The sequence below is a fragment of the Folsomia candida genome, unplaced genomic scaffold (assembly GCF_002217175.1).
Source record: "Folsomia candida strain VU population unplaced genomic scaffold, ASM221717v1 Fcan01_Sc001, whole genome shotgun sequence".
Classification (NCBI taxonomy): Eukaryota; Metazoa; Arthropoda; class Collembola; order Entomobryomorpha; family Isotomidae; genus Folsomia; species Folsomia candida.
In genome coordinates this window covers 6908220-6929110 of record NW_019091193.1, presented here as the reverse complement: position 1 = coordinate 6929110, position 20891 = coordinate 6908220, and the positions used below count along the sequence as shown (strand labels likewise).

The following is a 20891-nucleotide window of genomic DNA, read 5'->3' as shown; positions in this document are numbered from 1 at the left end:
TGAATCCACCCTCTTGTGCCAATCCCAAGTTGTGATCTTCATACACAATTGAAAACTCTAGCCCAGAATTAATCGTAAGTACGTTACACGATCGAATTTCCTTCTTCAACATGGACTTCCTCGTAATTCCAATTTTCGCCGACCTTCTTTCCATCGATGTTAATACCTTGGTCGAGACATTGTTCACCCATGACGCCAAAGTGAAGCAGTAAGTGTTCGTGAAAATGGTATCAAAGCAAATCAAAGGAAACACAAGAAATTAATGATGAGCCGAAGCTGATCTAATATTTATTGCACCTCGGATTTGTCTGGTCCGAATAAGAGTTGATTAATAAACCCATGTTTGTAAGAATGTTCAGTCAAGCTATTTTTCACTAATTCTAGAGTAAATTCTTCGTAGTACTTGGCACCAAATTCTACAATTTCTTTTAAGACATGTGAAAAAATGCAATGCAAGTAAGGCAATCCAAGGCATTTAAAATAATTCATGCGAGACTCAGTTGGATATTGGAAGGTAAATATTGAATTGCGAAATTCATTTATTTATGTAAGCAGAAAATAGTAATTACATAGAAATGTACAAATGCTGCATAATGGTCCAATTAGAAAACAGATCATATAGTACATTTGAATATATTGAAAATGTACAATCACAACAATATTACGAAATCAATACAAATACAGTCGGTTACAAGATTTAAAAAATAATCTCCGGTTTCCCGTCTACGATGAGCAAGGGTTCCACGTTTACGTTGAGTTTCAAACCGGTACGCATGGCGAATACCATGTCCAGCAACTCAGGATATTTGACGCTGTTAAAGTGTTGGTCAATCTGCTCAATAATGGGACGAATGTGATGACCATCTTTCTTCAACTTTAACATCGAAGCGATTATGGTGGAGAGGCTTCCTAAATATTCAGCCTGGAGAGCGGTCTTATCCATCTCGGCCGTGTCATCCAAAATTTCTTGAAACAATGGGACAATCGTGTGCTCCAACCCCGTCAGAGCCGTCTTCTTGTGAGTTCGGTGCGTGTTACTCCCAAATCCTGCCATCGATATCGTTGTTGATGTAGCGCCGTCGTAAATTCCTCCTCCTTCGTCATGCCCTTGGTAGCTGTAAGGCAGGGTTTTCACAATTTTGTCTTCTGGTGGGAAATACTGGGTCTGACGGAAGTCGTAGTCGGGAGGCAGCGGAGAAGTGAAGAACTTCAACCCATTCTTATCGACGAATTGGAACACCTCGTCCCAGAACTGAGAATCCGCCCCCAAAAAATGAATGGCTTTCATCTGCAGAAATACTTGGTCCGCCAGTGCTGGACAGGCCAAATTATGGAAATGGACCAAAAGTGACGTCCCGACCTAAACAATTACAAATTATTCACATAACAATAACGACATGTGTTGATAGAAAATTAAGCGAGTTTATAAATAATGATTTGACTTACACTAATTACATTATAACGTCGTGTTGCTTGTGTGGTTTTCATTTGGAGGGACTGGTCAATCTCGAACCAAAACGGGACAATATTCTCCCACGTATCCGGATACTCATCTTTCGTCACCTTCACTCTGTCGGTCATGTACTTGTCCAAAGTATGATACGAGGCACGTGTGCACGCGTTCCTCACGTACTCGTTGATGTCCTCCTCTGTATAGGTGGTCATTTTCAGAGTTGGGCAGAATACTACGATGTTAGGATTGGTGTAATTTTTCACATCTCTGAGCAACATGACCTCCTCAGTCTTCTCCGAGTGAGGTCTGCAATATCCAAAAATTCGATCCTGAAACACGTAACATGATGCCAGATTTAAGTAATTATCTACATAAAATTATTACAAACACAAGTTAGTTAATTTACTTTTGAAATGGACCAGCAAGATTTAACGGTGCAGATTTTATGGGCACCACCTTCTCCTGTTTTCGAGCCCCACATGAACTTTTGCCCTTCAACCTTTACTTTGAAGTAGACGTTGGTGCCTTTGAACCACCTCACCATAACGTCCTGACCGTTGTGATGAATCCTGGTCACCGTTCCATCGCTCCGTTTCAAACTGCAGACGGGCTTTGATGGGTTGTCTCCTATCTCTGTCATCATGGCGAGAAATTGAGGGGATGAGTCCATGAGCATATCCGTTTCACCCGGCTGCTCGCCCCAACGAAGATGAGCTTTAAAAGCTTCGAAAATGGACATTGTCACGCCCTCCGGCCTCCCAGACCACATTTCTTCACGCTCTGTTTAAAAATATAACATGTCGAGAAAATCAGTTATATGTACATAATTAGTACATGAATAATAATAATACTGGAGGGGAAATGATAAATAGAGAAATGTATCAAATCAATTCATAAATGGTATAAATATGACAGTGACAAAATAAATACATTTTTTCGTACCTACTAAATCTAACTGAACTGGGTCATCACCATCACCGTGTAGAACGGTCACTTGGAACGTGAGTCCTTGGGGATCCTCACTCCGAAGTGCTTCTGGGACTACGAATTCCAGTGAACGACCCCTGTATTGTACCAAAACGTGACTTTTATTTGGTGGTTGTTGTTGTGCGCTTGTAGAGTATCTTCTTTTCTTGGTCGGAAGAGGCTTCTCACTCGCTTTCCCCTCTATTTTTCTGCCTTTCTCGGACATGACGACAGTGTAAAAATATCGAAATCACTAGACAATTGATCCTTCGAACTAATAATGACTGACCTCTTCGACTGCCAGAAATGAAGTGGTTGTCGAATAGAGAAAGAGTCTAATATTTATGCTATTTTGTAAGGCGTCCCCACGCCACGCTCACATCAGGTGATATTGAGTAAAGTGTCCAGAAATAGATTTCTTATCACTAACTTTAGACGCGTCCTTCGTTCCTTTTTCGCGTCACAATATCTCAACAATGCAGAATATTGTTTAGGAAATTAGTAATACCTTTAGTTTACCTTTTGTGATGAAATACCTAATTGCAATTTTTCCAGTTATATACTACACAGTAAACTATAAATATGTACATTTGTCTGGATGAAACATATTTGCACCGATTTGTATATATTTATTTGCTATTTAAATGTTAAAAGCCTCATAAATTTTTATGGCAGACAACGACAGGAACCTTGGGACTGATCGGTTCCCGCTTCCAGTTTTTGGATAAAGTTATGTGCGTTTTGAGCATTTTTTGGGTAGTCGTACGCCTGCGCAGTGCCAGGCCAGTCCATCAGGACGCCGTCAATTCCTGCATATTTCATCTGCTGGATTTGATAGTCGATCAGCCCTTCAGCACCACTGGGGTAGAGGTTGATGTCGGGATAGTAATAGGCAGCGATTTCTCTACGACCAGTTCCGTCAACATTGTCAGGGTTTCTTGTGGCCATTGTCCAGTGACTTTATAGGAATAAATTGCGTAACTTAAGGAAATTTGTACCTTGGAAAAAATATTTGTACTTATTTTATTAAAATTAATTGCTTACATTCCCCACTGCCCATTTCCTGAGCTTTCCTTAGTTTCGAACCACGGCATCACGTGAGCGTAGACCTTCTTACCACCCTGTTTTAAAACTTTTGTCACATTTCGGGTTGGACTGGCAGATCTTTCATTGATGAGAACTGCTGCTAAGATCAGCAGGGTCAAGACGTACTGAGTGGCGGAAGCCATTAAATTAATAATCCTTACTTTTAGGGCAGGGCAGATAAAGAATACGGATCTGTGAGATGTCGTCGTGTTCAATCGTTCACCGATTGGCACTTATTTAATTTATTTATCTTGATGGACACAAACATGATTGACAGAAGAATATTATTCACGTGATGCATTTGCAAATTTTAACACATATGTATGTACATTGTACTGCATATTGCTCATGACGCTCATGATCGAGTGTTGATGATACTTGAAATTGTTAAACATAAAGTGCTGTACAACGCTTTATTTATTTACACGGGTAAAATAAACGACTCAATTACACAGTAATCATAGCGATGTTCAGGAGCCAATTCAAACACAACAGATCAAGCCCAGTCGATTTTAAACCAATGTACTCGATTATTACGTGCATGAGTGAGCTTCCAGATTTTGTAACTAAATTTGCATAATGAGTAAAGTTAAATAAGTATTCGTGTGAAAACTTTGAGATTTGTATAAAATGTATGTACCCACTTATGGGGGAAGTTAGCCTACATAATACTCGTAAATATAGATAGGTACATAGCTAAACTTGAAGTGGCTGTATTGCATGAAACATTTTTAATTACATAGCTGTCGACATTTGCGTATGATAAATAAAATATTAATGATCTTTAGGACAAAAGATGTCCAAAGGTGAATGTAAATTCAGACAGTTTCGTGAACAGCACCACCAACAGACGAGGCTCGTATTCGTACAAAAAATAATCGCATTTCCAAATTATTTACCTGAAAAATGCAATTTTTTCGTGTATGAAATTAAAAATGACAGCAAAGGTCACCATTATTATTAAACTGATTCATCCATCAATCAAAACAAAGTTTTGTTCAAAATCCATTTAAAACATACTTCAACATGTAAATTATTGCATGCTTTGCAGACGTACTACAATACCACGCATCGAAAAGCTGAGGGTGAGTGGCTTACATAATGGTTTGAAGTAATGACTTCAATTTACCTTTAGAGATGAAATGCCTAAACCACGTATAGTTGTTCTTTTTCCAGTTACATGTTGTATAGTCAATTATAAATGTGTTCATTTGTCAGGATAAAATAAATGTGTGCCTATTCGTATCACTTTGCTATTTGAATGGTACATAAAGCCCTCATAAATTTTGATGGGAGACAAAGACAGAAAACTTGGGGATACCAATATGTATAAATATCTGATCGATCACGCAGAGACAAATGCGGTCTAACTTTTAAATCCCGATAATACATATATCGTCGCCGTAGATCCATAAAGTACCAGGACGAAAACCAGTTGGGACCATAAGATACCAGGACGAAAACCAGTTGGGACCATAAAGTGCTAGTATGAAAACCAGTTGGAACCATAACATACCAAGACTGTTTTGGGGCGTACTGAGATTTTAATTGCTAAAAATTGGTTTGTTAATTGCGCACACAGTAGCTTTTACAAAATTTTAATTGACCAAGTATTTCTGGAGGTATTAAAATTCAAAAACTGGTCAAATGTGGAGGATTTTGCTTTCTCTCACTCGGGAAAAATCGTGGCAAGATTGCCAATCTATGCGATCTGGGCACTATTTAATTTAAACGTTTACACGGAACATTAAACAGTGGAAAAAGCAATACTTGAGTACGTGGATATATTCCTTCAACCAGCAATCATGTGGTTCGAGTTTTCACGCTGTCCTGAAAAATCAAAAAAACAAACTTGGTACGTTATGGTCCCAACTGGTTTTTAACCTGGTATTTTATGGTCCCAACTAGTTTTCGTCCTGGTATTTTATGGTCCCAACTGGTTTTCGTCCTGGTATCTTATGGATCTACGGCGACGATATGCAAATATAAATTTGTTTTGTAATTATAATATAAACAAGCAATTATATTCTAATAGTTCATGATGTGTTTTACATATATATTTATGTACTTATGTATGTCTGTACACATTACACACTAATTTCAACTCATTCCCAACCAAGTATAACGTACTTGTCAAGTTCATTACATTGTACTTAAAATGCTGTCCATGCTGTCAAAATGGTGTTCTTTGTGTGCATTTACATTGAAGATACAAACATGTACTGTATACATGGAAGAATACTATTTACTGATTTCCAGTAATTATGTATAAATCTGTTACCATACAATATTCATCAGCTACATATACTCATGGAATCGAACCAGATAATAAAATATGTGCATACCTTTCTTTCCTAAGACAAAGAAGATTTACATACTTTCCGCATTAATCCGTCATTAATAGTATCCCAAAACACAGAAAAGTAATTGTCACATCAATTAAAGACGTTTCTACAATGAAAATATCGGCAACAGTAATTACTGCAACCATTATTTTTCTTAGTATGTTAGGATCTTCGTCTCCAGTCTCGAAATTCGATTCAAAATATTTAATTTCCAAAATCCCATCAGAGTATGAAATACATTTCCGAACTTGTTATCCCAACAACATATTGGAATCTTATGTGCCCATTCAACTCGACCACGTTATTACAATCCAATCATATTATGGCTTATGCGAAGAAACGTTAGACCCATTTCTTGCCAAAAGAGAAGTGCTTTATTTCCAAACCGTGAAAAGATTGTCCTCCAATGGCAAAGTGTTTATCCTGTTGCCTTCACCTGCTTTGGAGAGCCTGCACTACCTCATCATTCGAACCGGATATGGAATCAGTGCAAATCACGCAGTATTATTTTATGTCATCCAACAAACAGAGGACTTGCGACATCTTATTCGCTCGTTTAAAGACCTGAACAACATTCCTGAACCTAGATTTGTCAGTCCTCTCGTCTTTTTAGGAGTAAAAGATAAACTAGATTTCTACAATGTTAAGAAAGTTACCATAGCATCAGGACAATTGGTTTGCTATACTTGTCATGAAAATGAGAGATTTACAACCTTAGAACTGGATAAGATGGACCTATTAAGCCTGCTCGATCTTCATATCCGATTAAATTCTAACGCAAATGGAGGTATGATTCAACTTTATCAAATTGGGGAGCCAGTTCCAACACAAGAAGATATCCAAAAGAATCCTAGGCTAACCCAGTGCAATAAATATTTCCAATCGGAGCCAAAATGTGCAAATGCATTTTTTGTGATTTTGCAAATTCTTATGGCCAAAGTTAACATTTCATCGGTCGCTGGTACATTTTCAGATATATTATGCCTTTGGCTCGGGAGTACTAATTAAAACAATTATGAGTTTATGAATCCCAATACAAAATATTATCTTTTAGAACCAGTCTTTACCTCAAATTTTAATTTTGTTAATACTTCCGACCCAAAATTTAGCTACGACCAATAAAAATAAGTAAAACTAGGAGAATATTTTATCAAAAATATTACAGAGGCCAACACCTGCTCTCCGTACGAAGATTCTTCTTGGTCAGCCGTCTTCGCCTGCTGGGGAACTTTGGGAATGGAAGACATAGATGGCCTCTCAGATTATGACCACGCCCTCCTGGCCGGCTTTCACCAGCAGGTCATGCATTCCATATACTGTGTTCAACAAGCGACCTTCACAGCCCCATCGTGGACCTGGTTTGTCACCCCGTTCGACTGGGAAATCTGGTTCCTTTTGGCGACATCGGTACTTTTCTTCGGACTTGTGCTGAGATCTGTAGAAATATCTCTTGACGTCCTTTTCTACTTCATTTACGTCCCTGTCAGAAATATTAAGCGTTTCAGAATTATCCTAATTCCCAGTCTGATCTTCATATCTTTCCTCTCGTACCATTACGAATCCTTCACCACCACGCAGCTGACCGCACCTCTACATATTCTCTCATATGAGACTACCAAGGATTTAGTCCTCGCAGGGTACCGTTTTGTCCTGCCAGATAAGTCGTATTTCCCCCTTATCCAGGTTATGGCAGGGAAACAGTACTCTGAAATGATGGGCAGGCAGGTAACCCTTGAAGACGCGTACTTTGACAAGTCCGTCAATATATTTCGTGACATCTTAAGGCCCTCCTGGTTCAATAGCATAGCAAAATACAAAGGTTATGTGCCCATGCGCGAGCAAGTTCTCAACAAGTTAGGAAAGTCAGAGGTCAAAGTTCGCATGGACAAGGTGTCCTGTTTCGTGACGAAAACATATTTCGTAAAATTGACATTTCGGTTGATGGTGTATGGGAATTTGGCCATTTCGAAGGACCTGGCTCGCATTCTCGTCTGGCATGTGGACAACGGTATCTGGATGTGGTTGGGGGACCTTATGTGGGTAAATTTTATGAGGCGTATGAGCAAGGAAAGGTTTCAAGAAGAGTGTTTGAATGGTTGTCAACAAGGCAATAAACTTAAATTATCGGAGTCAGTTGGATTATTGTTTATTGTGCATGCAGTTCTTTCCTTCGTCTCAGTAATTATTTACTTGATGGAGGACTATGAAAGGCTTGGGCAAAGGTTAACTGTAATCGTTAAGTTAGGAAGGAATTTGTGGTCAAAATTATGGTCCAAAAGTAAACGCGGAAGAGTATCTGCGGCAGATTTGAAATTTAATCCAGCATGGGATAACCTTTTTCGGAATGAATTTGGACATGCTATTGTTAGAGTTCAGCAAACTGTGTCATCAAAATGGGAATAATGGGAATAAGTGAAAATGGGAATAAGTCCATCTCTTGTCGATTTCTGTGTGCCTATGTATATACGCTTATATTTACATAATATGTATGTGTATGTATATATCTGTAGGCATGAAATTTGATGACATAACAATGTGGCGTAGAAAAGTATAATAAATGCAACTGATTCTTAAACAATAAAATATTAATTAATCCTATAAATTTGTTACCTGCTGAACTATGACTCATGTTATGCAAACATGAGTCATATGTATATGCATCTAAATTATTAATTTAGATGCATTAGATCCTAGAGGTTATAATTTAAAATCATAACTTCAAGGATCATAGAGGTCACAACTATCTGAAAATATAAAGATGATGAGAAATGTCTGCAATATATTATGGTCAAATTCTGAGTAAAAATTTCAGCAAAAATCGCAAATGAAATTGTAAATATTTACACCTATGTATAAAAGCTGTCCACATTCTACTCTACGTAAATAAAGCATTCTCCGTTTCTATCTAGCTAAATATAAGCAAGCAATGCAGTGCGATGCAGTCTCATGTCGTGGAATTAAACTTATTTCGAAGATAAAAATAGCATACCAACACACGGCTTAATCTTATTTTTGCATATGCCATACTTACTACGATTCTTTCTCTTCACTAAAGCTGCAAAGTCTAGTGCACGTGACATACAGCTAAGGTATCCATTCATTCATGTCCCACAAGTTGTGTTATTAATCGGTAGTCATAATTTCACAAAAATAAACGCCACATTCATAACTCGTTCTTGACTACGCAAATCATTCTAGAACAATTGGTGTGGAATGAAGGTTGGAATTAAGTTGGCAGTGCTTTGCAAGTCTATTTGCAAACTAAATATCAAAGCGAGGCCCGGACTGAGTAAGTAAAGTTAAGAAAGAGAATCACATTTTTACGGTGGTCTTACCTAACCCACGCTGTCATCAGGTTACCGGTATGCCTCCAACGGAAACAACATGACAACAATATTTTCTGAAAATCGAGAATCTATCCTGGTTCGGGGACATGGAAAGTCGACTTCAACCTGAAAAGGATGAGTGGAGAGTGCAAAATTTTCAACCAAAATAGGAAACTCCACCACCACCATGGACAAAATTGTATAAATAGAGCCCACACTTTTGTTACTCAATCTTTACAGTTTTTCTTGCTCTTATTTCATTTTCAAGTCACAAAAGTGAATCTTTATAATCAAAATGGTGGATAGTAAAGTTCCAGAGGCCGGAGAGAAGTGGGTCAATCCTAGAGCCAAGCCAAAATCTGTAAGTTTTTCAATCCAGACTCAAGACTGGAATTTAGAATTCGAATTAAATTGTCATTTATTTGAAACAGGTGAAGCTAACCCCGGAGGAGGAAGAAGCCAAGTCTGCTCGAAACATGAGCCTCCTCAAGTACGGGGTCGCGATTGCTTTCGTCGGCTGGGTTGGTCAACAGTGGTACTATTCCGTCCCGAATGTCTACCACTAACAGGAGGTTAAATGATTCCATGGTAAGTTTTAAAAGTAATGGCGTATATGTAATGTCATGTTATGATAAGTAAAACAAGAAATTGCTTTTTTACAGGTCCCGTGTTGGAGTGGGGAGCGTGCATCGTTCAGCACCTTATCCCTCCTATATTATTTGAGTGTATTAAATTATATATGTCATGTAAAAGTATATTATGTAAGCTATGTATCAAGGTGGAATATTTTTACTCTGCGAACACAACTGAAATATGTACTTATACTAAACTCAATAAAATAACAATCTATAGATTGTCACAAAAAAAGTATGACGCTATTGTAAACAGGAGTAAAAGTTGACAAATCCAAATCTATTCCTCTAATGAATGCTGCGATCTAACAGGAAATTAGTTCTGCATACTTATCTATGTTGGCGTACTCTTATATATGCATATCATTCACGTTGAGAATTGCTTAAAAATCAGCTTAACGCATATACAATAATACTTACACTATGTTTTAACTACTTTGTATTATCAGAGAATTTACGCGTTTTAGCATTTACTTAAAAAAGTTGCATATGCATTAATCATGTGCGCTTGAGACAACACCTTTCAACCACAAATATAGCAATTCATATAGAATTGCAAATTATGGAACCAATTAAAAAGCATGTTCTATCAGTCTCACATTTCAAACGTCGTGTTTCATCAACATCGCTGAATAATTTGAGTGGTTTATTTGAGCAGCAATATTTAAGAACAAATTCCTTCCAGAGGAACCTCCCCCAATTAGATTGGTTAATCCTAAATAAATAATTCCAGAAAAAGAGATATAGACCAATTATAACGAATTCTGATTTCAAAGGGTTGAATAATTTATCGAGTACTAATTAACGGAATATCAAAGGCATGCATCTACATACATAAGCTTATTTGAAATGAAGTCAACGTATTACCGATAGCCTATTCGTAATTAGTTTTAAGAAATCCTTACCAATAATTTTTAAGAAATCCTTAATTTCACAAATTATAACTTGATACATACATTTATTCAAATGATAACTTGGCATTTTCACAAAAAAATAATCCCAGTAGCAATACAACATCATAAGCATGTACATATGAAGATATAATTTTGTTCATAAGCATATTAAGCTGAACCTCTGTAAATATTGATCATACAAATCAACTTTAATCGATTATCCTAAAATAGACATAACCAGGTTATATAGTCCGGGAAATAATAACCAAATATAGGTTTTAAAATGCTACTAATCATGTATGTAGAAATTGCCAATATAAATTTAGTCGCTTAATAAACAATACTATGTAATACTATACTATGTAAACCGATGACATGCCGAAGGTCAATATCTATTCAGTTTGAACCCTACCTAAGCGTTCATGGTCACTTCCTAAAGAATATAGTATTTATTTTAACAGATCTTGTCGCATCCTCTTTGTGGTAAAAAACACACATAAAAATGTTGTCTAACTGGATGAAAAATGTATTTGTTTTCCATCTGCAAGTAAGCTCCTGCACTCGCATTAACCCATTTCGATGGGATACAAAAACCAGAACTGTACAACTTACGAGTAACGCCCAATTTCGAATCTGGTCATTTTGGGTTTTCTACTATACGACATATTTTACTCTGCTTGGCCTCAAATTGTATTACGACTTTTACCACCAGAACATCAATAAAAGTAAAATTATCAGTATTTCCGTTGATGTCAGCTACTTAAGCCTGTCATTCTCTATTGTTTTCATTATGTATCTCACCGTCTGGAAAAGAAATCAAATTGCAACTGCCGCGAATTTGCTGATGAGTCTGGATCACCAACTTAAACGTAATGATCCAATACATAATTGTTACTATTTAAATACTAACTGTAATAAACTTGCCTAATTCCTTTAGACGTCTTCGAGCGACACCTCCACAAAAACAGGACCCATCTTTTCTCCGGCATTCAGCTTTATCTTTATGAGTTTTGCATACTAATGACTTCGATAGGTTCGATAACTGCTGTCCCAGCAATGGTGGCAATTCTTGGTCTTAATTCTGACGACACTGCGCATCGTGTAGTCCAGTATGTTTTGGGATATAGTCCTCGTCTGGATTGGGATGTATTACCATTTCTGCTTTATATGGCAGTCACGACATCAAAGGGTTCCTCAATTTGTTCATTTTACTTGAATTTGGGCATCCTTTACATGAGACTGGAGACATTTTGGTTGACCAATTTTACCCCGACCGGGATCAACCTTAAGAGAAAGGCTGTATTGAAACAACACTCGTATAAAACTGCGTTAGGGGTTGTGAGCTTTGGCAGAATTTTTGCCGTTTACAGATGTCATCAGATACTGAATCGAGCGGTTAATGAAGTCTTCAAATGGGTGTCGTTTCACTTTGTGAGCATAATTGTTGCGATAGCCTTCCCAGCCTTTGGACTCATTCGATTTTCATACGAAGTGGAATGGTTTGAAATGCAATTGTTGGGCTGACGACGGTCACAGCTAGCATGATACTTTGGTTTGAAGTAATGTTCGTCTCGCAAGTGCCGGAAGTGAGTAAGCGATTCTTGCAAGTCTTGAAAGATGTGCAATTTAAGAAATCGTACAATTTTAAGAGGTTAAAGTCATGCAGGATTTTGAGAATGGAGACTGCTTATCCTTTTTTTGAAATAGAAAAGTCAAGCTTCTTGACACTTATGAGGATTGCGGTGGATGCTACGATAACGTTATTACTGGACCTAAAATAGATCAATGTGTTTATGCATTAGTATTTTGTTTAATAAAAAATACTCTTTGAAATACTGTATCTTTCTCATGCAAAGGGTTCTCGTTCGTTTCCGAATTTATGTTCTCATCTTCACTAAAAAACAGTTGGTTTTCCCATGCACATGCACATACTGATATGCATGCTGTGGGAATTAATTAAGTTCATTGAGATGCGAAATTTGTCTTCTTAGATGTATGTGTAAATCCAAAAGAATTATTCTTTTGAAGTATAAACTAAAAAAATTGAAGGTCGTGCTTCCAAGCTGAGTACTTTGACCAAAACTAATATAACATGCTAATCTAGAAGACTCTTTTAATCAGACACAACTACATAATTGAAGCAAACGCACCTACCTATCCACACTAAATTGATTCGTCCAATCCCTAAAATTTGTGTGCAAGCCAAGTACATATTTATGTATGTTCAGAAATGCAAGCTTGAGTGCAGGTAAATACTTTCGGGTAAAAAGTAGTCTAGATAGCTTTTTAGATTTACCTATTAATTGCCATACTCGCCTTCATTGTACCTCAATCTTCTTGCATCCTTCTCATCACCATGTTCCAGCAATATTTTCAAGGAAAACGAGTTCTCATAACAGGTGTTGGTCGAGGTCAGTTATGATTATAATTTTATGAATAAAATTAAGGAATTACTTAATTCTGCAAACTTAAATATTATTGCGAATTTCAGGGATTGGGAGAAGTATTGCTAAACGATTAGCTTCTTACGGGGCGCATGTGACAGGCTTATCAAAAACGGAAGAACTTCTCAACACTTTGAAATTAGAATGTCCAGAGATTGAAACTATCGCGATTGATCTCGAGGATTGGGATGCCACGAGGAACGCGCTCTTATCTTTGGATCCATTCGATTTTCTTGTCAATAATGCCGCAATCTTTATTCCCGGACTGTTTAAGGACATTACGCCCAGCAATTTTCACAAGCATGGACACTCATTTACATATTAAATAGATATAAATGCAACTTCAATTATCATTAAATCATTTTTTATTGTAGGATAATGTCGGTGAATGTGGGGGCTTGCATTAATGTGGCACAAGTTGTTGCCGAGGGCATGGAGAAATCCGACATTGCAGGATCGATCGTTAACATTTCATCCCTCGTAAGTTTTTCAGCCTCAGTTAGCTTATTTTTTGCTTTCAACATGTCATTTCTGAAAATTTTGTAATAAATACCTAATTAGGAATTATATTTGATATTTAATAGGGAAGTACCTCCCCATTTCCTGCAGCGTCTCTCTACTGCTTGTCAAAAGCTGCACTTGATATGCTCACCAAGCTCATGGCAGTTGAATTGGGACCAAAGAAAATCCGTGTAAATTCTATTAATCAGGTCGGGGTTGATACGGACATGTATAAGCAGTTTTATCAAACATGCTCTAATAATGCTGGACTTGACGCTGATGAATATCTGAGTCAACTTGATGCCCGAATTCCAGTCCGGAACTTCTTAATGGAAATGGACCACATTGTTAACGCTGTTTTGTTTATGCTTTCACCATCATCACCACATATTCATGGTGAAATGTTGTTTGTGGACGGAGGCATTCGGCACACTTGAGAATTAATAAAGTTTCGGACCTCGTTGTTTCTGATTTTAAATATTTTCTCGTATGCTTATAAATACATTTGTACATACATATTCTCAAAGCCTAGCTGCATGAAAATGACGCAGGTAGTGCACTTATTTATGATTGACAATTGATGGATAATCTAATAGCTATACAAACTGGTCATGTCTTACCAAATTGCGTTTGTTTATCTATACTCCAATTCATTAATTTTCAGTTTTGCAATTTCCATTAGTTCATAATTTGGGCTAATACAGATGTAACTACGTAAACCACTGTGTATACATGCGTACGTTCTTGAATCTGCATTAGACAAATTAATGACAAATATTTAAGGACGTATAATGACACAAGGTGTGTAATCGAATTTATCGAATCCGTATTAAACGGATGTGGCATAAAATCTATTATTGAATTTCTTTAGTCACATGGACAATATGTCCATTATCCAGCATCCATCAATTGAGAGAAAGATAAAAGTAGCATCGAAATCTAGTCCTAAGGATGAAATCCAAACTCCAAATAATATAAATTTCATACAAGTATTTTTGAATTATGGGTATTACTTTTTACTGACACCGTTTAAAATAAACAAGCATCCCGTTAGTGCGGAGTATGAATTAGGAAGCAACTGGACACAAAAGGTAAATTATAGTTGTACAATTACGTCCTTAACGAATTACATAAATTCAAGCTTTTCTGATTCAACCTCAGATCCTGTGTGCTTCGGCCCATTCGCTACTCTTACTACAATCTCTCTCTGAAACCAGACAGCAAATTTTCAAAGGAATACTTCTCAAGAACATTCATCATCCTACCAACACTTTTTTCGCAATAGCAACATTAGCAAATTTCTCATCCAAGTTCCTCCTGATTATGATATTTTGGACGAGGGAACATTCGTTTCTTAAAATTGTACAATTTCTTGCGGACAACGGACATCTTTCATGCATTAGGTTCAGATCGAAGGTATGTAACAAATGTGTTTATTAGATTTCTTCTTCGACAAGCAATTTTCAAACTACAAATTTTTCTAAAGCACAATTGTTTCCAGTTGAACTCGAAACGCTTCCTCCGCTTCTTCTGCGCCCTCCTCGTCACTGCGGCCATAATAAATGTAGCAATTTTCGCTAGCACGACTGAGAAATTGGACCCATCACCCTTCTCGTCGGACAGAATATTTCGTCGCATCGTTGCCACTGCTCGTTACAATTTCCTTCTCGCTTCGGACACCAGATTGAATTCGGTCCCCACGTGGGACGACATTCACCCCTCCGATTGGATCATTGGTGTCCTTGCTTTTATAGGAATTTGGTTTCGTCAACTGCTTGCATTCACATCGGATGGATTCATCCTCCTGTTAGCCATGTTTATTTGGACCCTCTCGCAAAGTTTCGAACAGTTGGTTTCCAGAAATTGTGACAAGAATGAATTTCTCCTAAATTTTCAAGCTCTGAAAACCGTTTCGAATTTAATCAGGGAGATCATGGGAAATTGTATTTTGCTCTATTTTGGCGAAGCACTATTTTATTATTCGGTCAATATAAATGACTTGTTAAAGGATGAGGAGGACACCGAGAGGATACGAAGTCTCGTTTTTTTATCGATTGCAATTATGATTTTTCGCTTTTCGGGAGATAGTTGCCAAACTGTGGAGGATTCAGTGATTGGGTGGATCAGATTGAAATTCGGGGAGATCGACCCAGGTTTGACGAGTGTATTGATGCATGATGCTACAAAACATGTTGTGGGACTTCATGGAAGTATTTTTGTAGTGGATTATTCTACAATTCTTAGTGTAATTGCTTAACTCAAAGTATATGAAATGTTTAAATTGGTTGTGATTAAATAAGGCATTGTTGTGTATAGATGGTTGCGGCAATGGTCACATATTTCGTGGTTTGTGCAACATCTGAAGGGCGAAGGAATTAGAGCTGATGATGGGACGGGGATATCAACAGCGTTACGATTATCAGCCATTCATTGCAGCCATGTTCCAACTTTAAATTGTGTATTTGAAAGAAATTGTGGGAACATTAAGCCAAGAAAGTTTATGCATATCGTGCAAATGTAAATACTTTGATGCATATGCAAGAGCGATAAGTTTTTTTCTGTTCACGAAACATTACTTGTTAACACATATTTCACAGCACATTTTATATTTATAAAGTCGATTATATTATTAGTTCTGAACATTAAGAAATACTTAAAATTTGAAGGAAAAATTCAATTTTTCAAGCTGTGAGATGTATATATGCAGGTAGAAAGGGTATTTTAAATAAAAATCTGTATAATTTCATGAAAAGTATTTAAAATATGTAGTGGTACGCATATACAAACTTTTAAAGCATTTCATTTAACGAGATTCATGTTAATATAGTAATTATCCAGGTAAATTTATATGTATAATTAAATAATTACATATTAAATACGTGTCATATTTAACAATACACGCTCACCGGTCCAGTAATGTGGTCAATATTTGCCCTCAAAATGCAGCAGTACTGAGGCAGTGGACAGGTTTGAGAAATTAAAACAAGTCCAATGTTAGGGGTGCCAAGAACGGCGAGATTCTTGCAGCAGACACGATCAACGATTTTGTCGTCGTAACAAAGTCCGTCAACTTGGGCGACTGGAACAGCGAATAAGGCAGTGACTGAAAGAGTGCATGGAATTCCATTGACGGCAGGAATAGTAGCATTTGGCAAAGGTGGAAGGGCTAAAGGATCATTTAATTTAATTTCTAGTTTGTATAATAAAGTTTGCAAAAATTAGCCCATTTACTAACTCGGTGAAAAAATTGTGGTCGTCGTTGCTTCAGTTGTCGTTGCAGTTGTGGAGTCAGTGGGAATTGTCGTTGGGTCTTGCGAGTGGATAAATGCAATTTTTGCTAAAAGTATAAACTGCAGTCCGAAGGTAAATTTTCGTGTTAAACCCATGATAGCTTAGTTATTCGGAAAGTTATTCAAGTTTTGTGGATTGATTTGCGATTTATGTGCAAAAATTAAAGGGCGAAATTTCTTGCTTTATATAGAGGTAAAAGATAGCATGAAAATGGAACGTGTCATTTTTGTGCTAATAGGTTTTTAACGAGCTTTGTCATGTGCAATGATATCTACGGAGTCAGACTAAATCAAAACACTTGGTGTGCTTGTCTGGACACGTACACACCCGTTTTCCTGGAATCGATGAATTAGAGTTGACGAAGCAAGTTCAGATAAGGCACCCCAATTTAAATGCTTATATAACAATCACAACAAGTTAAAACAATATTATCAGTAATTAGCTGTTATTTAACTAATTATATTTTGCAACGCCTAATGGCGCAAGTTTATGTTCATTTATGTATACATATTAGTGCATATATCGGTATGTTTATGTATTTATTAGCTGAAACATTTCCACTCACCTAATTTAAGGGGTATCTTCTAGCATCAAGGTCGGAAAAAGTTTTAGGGACGAAGAAAAAAATATTTGCCAAATGGTGGACACAGATTATTAAGCATGGATGCACATATGTGTCAGGCTATAATATTTAGAATGCCAAATAGACCATGTGTGAAATTATATTGGTAGCCTTTGTAAGTTTTATTCAACGTTTTAAACTTTACTTACGACTGGAATTCCAGAGATAACCATCATTTAGACATACAGTGATCTGATGATTGTGTCGGGAGGTCAAAAATTTCGATACTAAAATTAATACCAACAATTTTTTAAACTCTAAGGGTTGGGAAATGACAACAGCAAATTCCACGTAGTGTCAAGCACGTTGGCATAAAATTGCGTCTTGTAGCCATCCTCAATTTGAAATATCTTGTACCCCGGCACCCCGCATGGGATGGCAAAAACTTGAATGGAATTCGCAACCCTTCTCTCCAGCGAACGCCGAACTCGACACAATTTCAAGTTGACCAACCCCTCAACACATTTCTTGTTAATCCCCTCAAGCCCTCTGAGTACGAAATAAGTCACAAAAAATGTCATCACACTTATGTATGGGGCCAGAAGGTACACTTTCGTTGGCATTTTCCCATACAACTTAATCGTCACGTATGTGAACCCTGATGAAAGGAGGGAGACGATCCACAGCACTCCGATTACCATCAACATCACGAAATGCTTTCCCATATTTCCAATCACATGAAGTTGTCGATAATTTGTGACAGCCTTGCAAAACTGCCTCCCAGTTTTCGTTGGAAGTTGGCTCGTCAGGTTTTCAATTCTTTCCCAAGAAATTACTATCGATGTTATGAACGCGCTTAGCATCGCGGTCATTTGCATCTGCTCGACGCATCCGATCGTCATGGTAACATAGCTGATAAGCCGCATTGTCCATCGCGCCCATCCATTTTTTTCTAGATACGCTCTGTACCAACGTACCAACTATTTAGTCAGACTAAATACTAAGACTGTCGCTTGGTGTGCACAAGTTCTTAAGCGACTCTACATACATATGTATGTACATATATATGTACATATATACAATATACTGTATTTACATATTTACATACTTCTGTACTAATCTGTACACAGTCAATCATTTCAGATTTAATTATCTACATGTACCCCAAGAACATCATACTTTGTCACAGTTTTACAACCTTCATTAATGTATTATTTAATTTGTTTAGAACCTGAATTATTTAATTACCATTTAATATTTGACGTTCAAATGCCACCAAGTTTTGGAGTAAGTTTGCCACTTCTGTGGCGTAGTAGGTTGTAAGCAGCATAAAATTAAACTGGCCCCCAATCATGAAGCCGCATAATGGAAACCAAATTCCCATCCAGGTCGAATTTTGACGGTGAAAAAGTTGCCTTAAGATCACCAATGTGAAACTGCCATTCATGAAGACAAGAACAATGAATACGTTAAACCAGTACAATTTGCATGACATAGAGCCACTTATGGTGAATCGCTCCTTCTTAGCACTCCAGGCGATGGGGCGTTGTTCGAAAAAAGGGGTGTCAAAGATGGTCGAGTAAGTTTCCAGAAGCTGGGTCGAGAGGAGGGGAACGTTTTTAGATGTGTATGATGTCGGCATAGTGGTGCATATTTAGACCACAACGTTTACAGAATTTTGTTATACCTTTGGCCTTTTTCTGGCCTTTTTCGGTAAGAAATCAAGCAGATACTTCCAGTTATGTAAAAATTACCTAAATCATTTATTTAGTTCTCTTAGCACTAAATATGAGGCAACTCGTTTCTCTATGAATTTCGGACTTATTATTTTACAAGATATTCATCCAGTTTAGGGAAAATACGAGTTCATAAATCAATTTTCAAAAAATTTGAAGTAAATTAAACTAACTTATTGGTCGTATAAAATTTGCATTATGTAATAAATAAATCGTTACAGCCCATGTAACTATGGAGTGAAACCAGTATGTCTCGTACGTCAAAATGAATATCATAAGGCTTTCACCCGTCGAAAATCTGCAATACATCTGACAGGTTTTCGTCACTGATGACCTTTGTCTCGTCCGCATGGAGTGCCGCAGGTCAGTTGGTCTTTAAAAATACTATCCATTTGAGTCCTCATATGATTTCGTTCTAAGTTAGGAAAACCATAATCTATGACCTGGCGCCGTAACCTTGTGACCAACATCGTCCATTTCCTAATCAGGTCTGACCATTGACCTAACTGAGGTAGTTTTCAAGTTTAAAATCTGCATACACAACAAACCGACAGACGGACATAACGATCTTATAAACGGGACTCACCCCTCAATAAATAAATAAAATCCCACAATTCATAAAAGATTTTTTAATTTAACAAATCGTCATGATAGGCATGTTGATATTTACTAATCCAATGACGTTGGGACAGGAAATATATTTTATGTAAAATATTTTCCTTTGGATTTATAAATACTTGAGTGAGTGTCTATACGCCAAGTACATACGCCAAGTTGTGTATGTCTGCATACTTTTAATTTGATTTCAGAAAGCATTCCTATACAAATACACATTAACTGGGGGTACATATGTACATATTTATTCCGTGCCGACTTCACAAAACAATTTCGTACGCTTACAAACAAATTCGGGAATACCCGATTATCGAAAGTTCATAAATTTCATTTAATTCAATAAAATGAAATTGAATTACGTAAATTTTGTCTGACCTAACAGCGGTGCCTGGCCCCATTTTCGTTATTTGCAAAACGATAAATGGAAGCCAAAGCAAAGTTATGTTTGCTTTATCTTTTATAAATAAAATATAAATTCTACAAAACCAAGAAAGTACAATCTATTCAGCTGAGCAAGCTTTGTAAAATAAGTAACAAAGAGATTGTGAAAATATTTCTTAAGTTCCTAAAGTTTATTGCATAGACAAAAAATACTCGTAAGTCGTATGTACCACATTTACAATCAAATAGGTATTAGGAAAATGTTCCCATAATATAACGCATACATTCTTATATGTGCACATCTTATCGATATGAGATGTATTTTGACATATCACATTATGTACGTATTCTCAATATGCCTCATCTTCGTGTCTTTATACGTGACATTTATGTAAACACTTACCGATATGTGAACAAATAGAACATTGGGATTAATTTGACTTTTTACATACATATGCATCGCTGATGTTCAGTGTTGGGGAGGTTCTGATTAGAATTTGAAATTCTAATTGATTAACTCATTTACCTTAAAATGATTGTGCATATGATGAAAGCTTGAAGGCCGTTAATAGGTAAAGGAGGTCAACGACGTTCCAGTATACATACATACATACATATCCTATGTATGTACACTTATGTACATATATAAGTATGCATGTA

General features: G+C 36.9%; 4 protein-coding genes and 1 long non-coding RNA gene across 8 annotated transcripts; 3 read left to right on the top strand and 2 right to left on the bottom strand.

Moving 5' to 3' along the window:
* Nucleotides 1-507: 507 nt before the first annotated feature.
* LOC110863107 lies at nucleotides 508-4354 on the bottom strand. Of its 2 annotated transcripts, XM_035846665.1 has the most exons (6): nucleotides 3667-4354; nucleotides 3464-3540; nucleotides 2396-3377; nucleotides 1860-2233; nucleotides 1447-1782; nucleotides 508-1360 (listed from the first exon to the last, which is right to left on the bottom strand). In XM_035846665.1, exons 3-6 carry the CDS (start codon nucleotides 2643-2645, stop codon nucleotides 698-700), a joined length of 1623 nt encoding a protein of 540 aa, XP_035702558.1. In that variant the 5' UTR covers nucleotides 2646-3377; nucleotides 3464-3540; nucleotides 3667-4354; the 3' UTR covers nucleotides 508-697. The 2 variants fall into 2 exon arrangements, with proteins under 2 accessions (XP_035702558.1, XP_021968040.1); XM_022112348.2 differs by having other exon boundaries at nucleotides 3464-4352.
* A 4469-nt stretch (nucleotides 4355-8823) lies between these two features.
* LOC110842217 lies at nucleotides 8824-10034 on the top strand. Of its 3 annotated transcripts, none has more exons than XR_004833793.1 (5): nucleotides 8824-8980; nucleotides 9049-9139; nucleotides 9206-9537; nucleotides 9608-9764; nucleotides 9839-10034. It is a non-coding gene; the product is annotated as an uncharacterized LOC110842217 (long non-coding RNA). The 3 variants fall into 3 exon arrangements; XR_004833794.1 differs by having other exon boundaries at nucleotides 8854-8939; XR_002547319.2 differs by having other exon boundaries at nucleotides 8842-9139.
* A 2920-nt stretch (nucleotides 10035-12954) lies between these two features.
* Nucleotides 12955-14126, top strand: LOC110863650 (L-xylulose reductase). The gene is made up of 4 exons (XM_022113004.2): nucleotides 12955-13112; nucleotides 13193-13445; nucleotides 13520-13625; nucleotides 13730-14126. The coding sequence occupies exons 1-4, from the start codon at nucleotides 13058-13060 to the stop codon at nucleotides 14081-14083; spliced, it is 768 nt and encodes a 255-aa protein (XP_021968696.1). The 5' UTR covers nucleotides 12955-13057; the 3' UTR covers nucleotides 14084-14126.
* Nucleotides 14127-14530: 404 nt separating this feature from the next.
* Nucleotides 14531-16382, top strand: LOC118436409. The gene is made up of 3 exons (XM_035854498.1): nucleotides 14531-14737; nucleotides 15148-15891; nucleotides 15963-16382. The coding sequence occupies exons 1-3, from the start codon at nucleotides 14531-14533 to the stop codon at nucleotides 16023-16025; spliced, it is 1014 nt and encodes a 337-aa protein (XP_035710391.1). The 3' UTR covers nucleotides 16026-16382.
* A 42-nt stretch (nucleotides 16383-16424) lies between these two features.
* Nucleotides 16425-17076, bottom strand: LOC118434254. Its single transcript, XM_035847247.1, has 2 exons — nucleotides 16882-17076; nucleotides 16425-16812 (listed from the first exon to the last, which is right to left on the bottom strand). The coding sequence occupies exons 1-2, from the start codon at nucleotides 17030-17032 to the stop codon at nucleotides 16535-16537; spliced, it is 429 nt and encodes a 142-aa protein (XP_035703140.1). The 5' UTR covers nucleotides 17033-17076; the 3' UTR covers nucleotides 16425-16534.
* Nucleotides 17077-20891: the final 3815 nt, after the last annotated feature.

Coding starts and splice junctions, on each gene's coding strand:
- LOC110863107 (XM_035846665.1), bottom strand. CDS start 2,645: ATGTCCGAGAAAGGCAGAAAAATAGAGGGGAAAGCGAGTGAGAAGCCT. Junction 2,234..2,395: donor AGTTCAGTTAGATTTAGTAG/GTACGAAAAAAT, acceptor ATTTTTAAACAG/AGCGTGAAGAAATGTGGTCT. Junction 1,361..1,446: donor GACGTTATAATGTAATTAGT/GTAAGTCAAATC, acceptor GTAATTGTTTAG/GTCGGGACGTCACTTTTGGT.
- LOC118436409 (XM_035854498.1), top strand. CDS start 14,531: ATGTCCATTATCCAGCATCCATCAATTGAGAGAAAGATAAAAGTAGCA. Junction 14,738..15,147: donor GAAGCAACTGGACACAAAAG/GTAAATTATAGT, acceptor AATTGTTTCCAG/TTGAACTCGAAACGCTTCCT. Junction 15,892..15,962: donor ATTATTCTACAATTCTTAGT/GTAATTGCTTAA, acceptor TGTTGTGTATAG/ATGGTTGCGGCAATGGTCAC.
- LOC110863650 (XM_022113004.2), top strand. CDS start 13,058: ATGTTCCAGCAATATTTTCAAGGAAAACGAGTTCTCATAACAGGTGTT. Junction 13,446..13,519: donor ACGCCCAGCAATTTTCACAA/GCATGGACACTC, acceptor TTTTTATTGTAG/GATAATGTCGGTGAATGTGG. Junction 13,626..13,729: donor TCGTTAACATTTCATCCCTC/GTAAGTTTTTCA, acceptor GATATTTAATAG/GGAAGTACCTCCCCATTTCC.
- LOC118434254 (XM_035847247.1), bottom strand. CDS start 17,032: ATGGGTTTAACACGAAAATTTACCTTCGGACTGCAGTTTATACTTTTA. Junction 16,813..16,881: donor GACCACAATTTTTTCACCGA/GTTAGTAAATGG, acceptor ATGATCCTTTAG/CCCTTCCACCTTTGCCAAAT.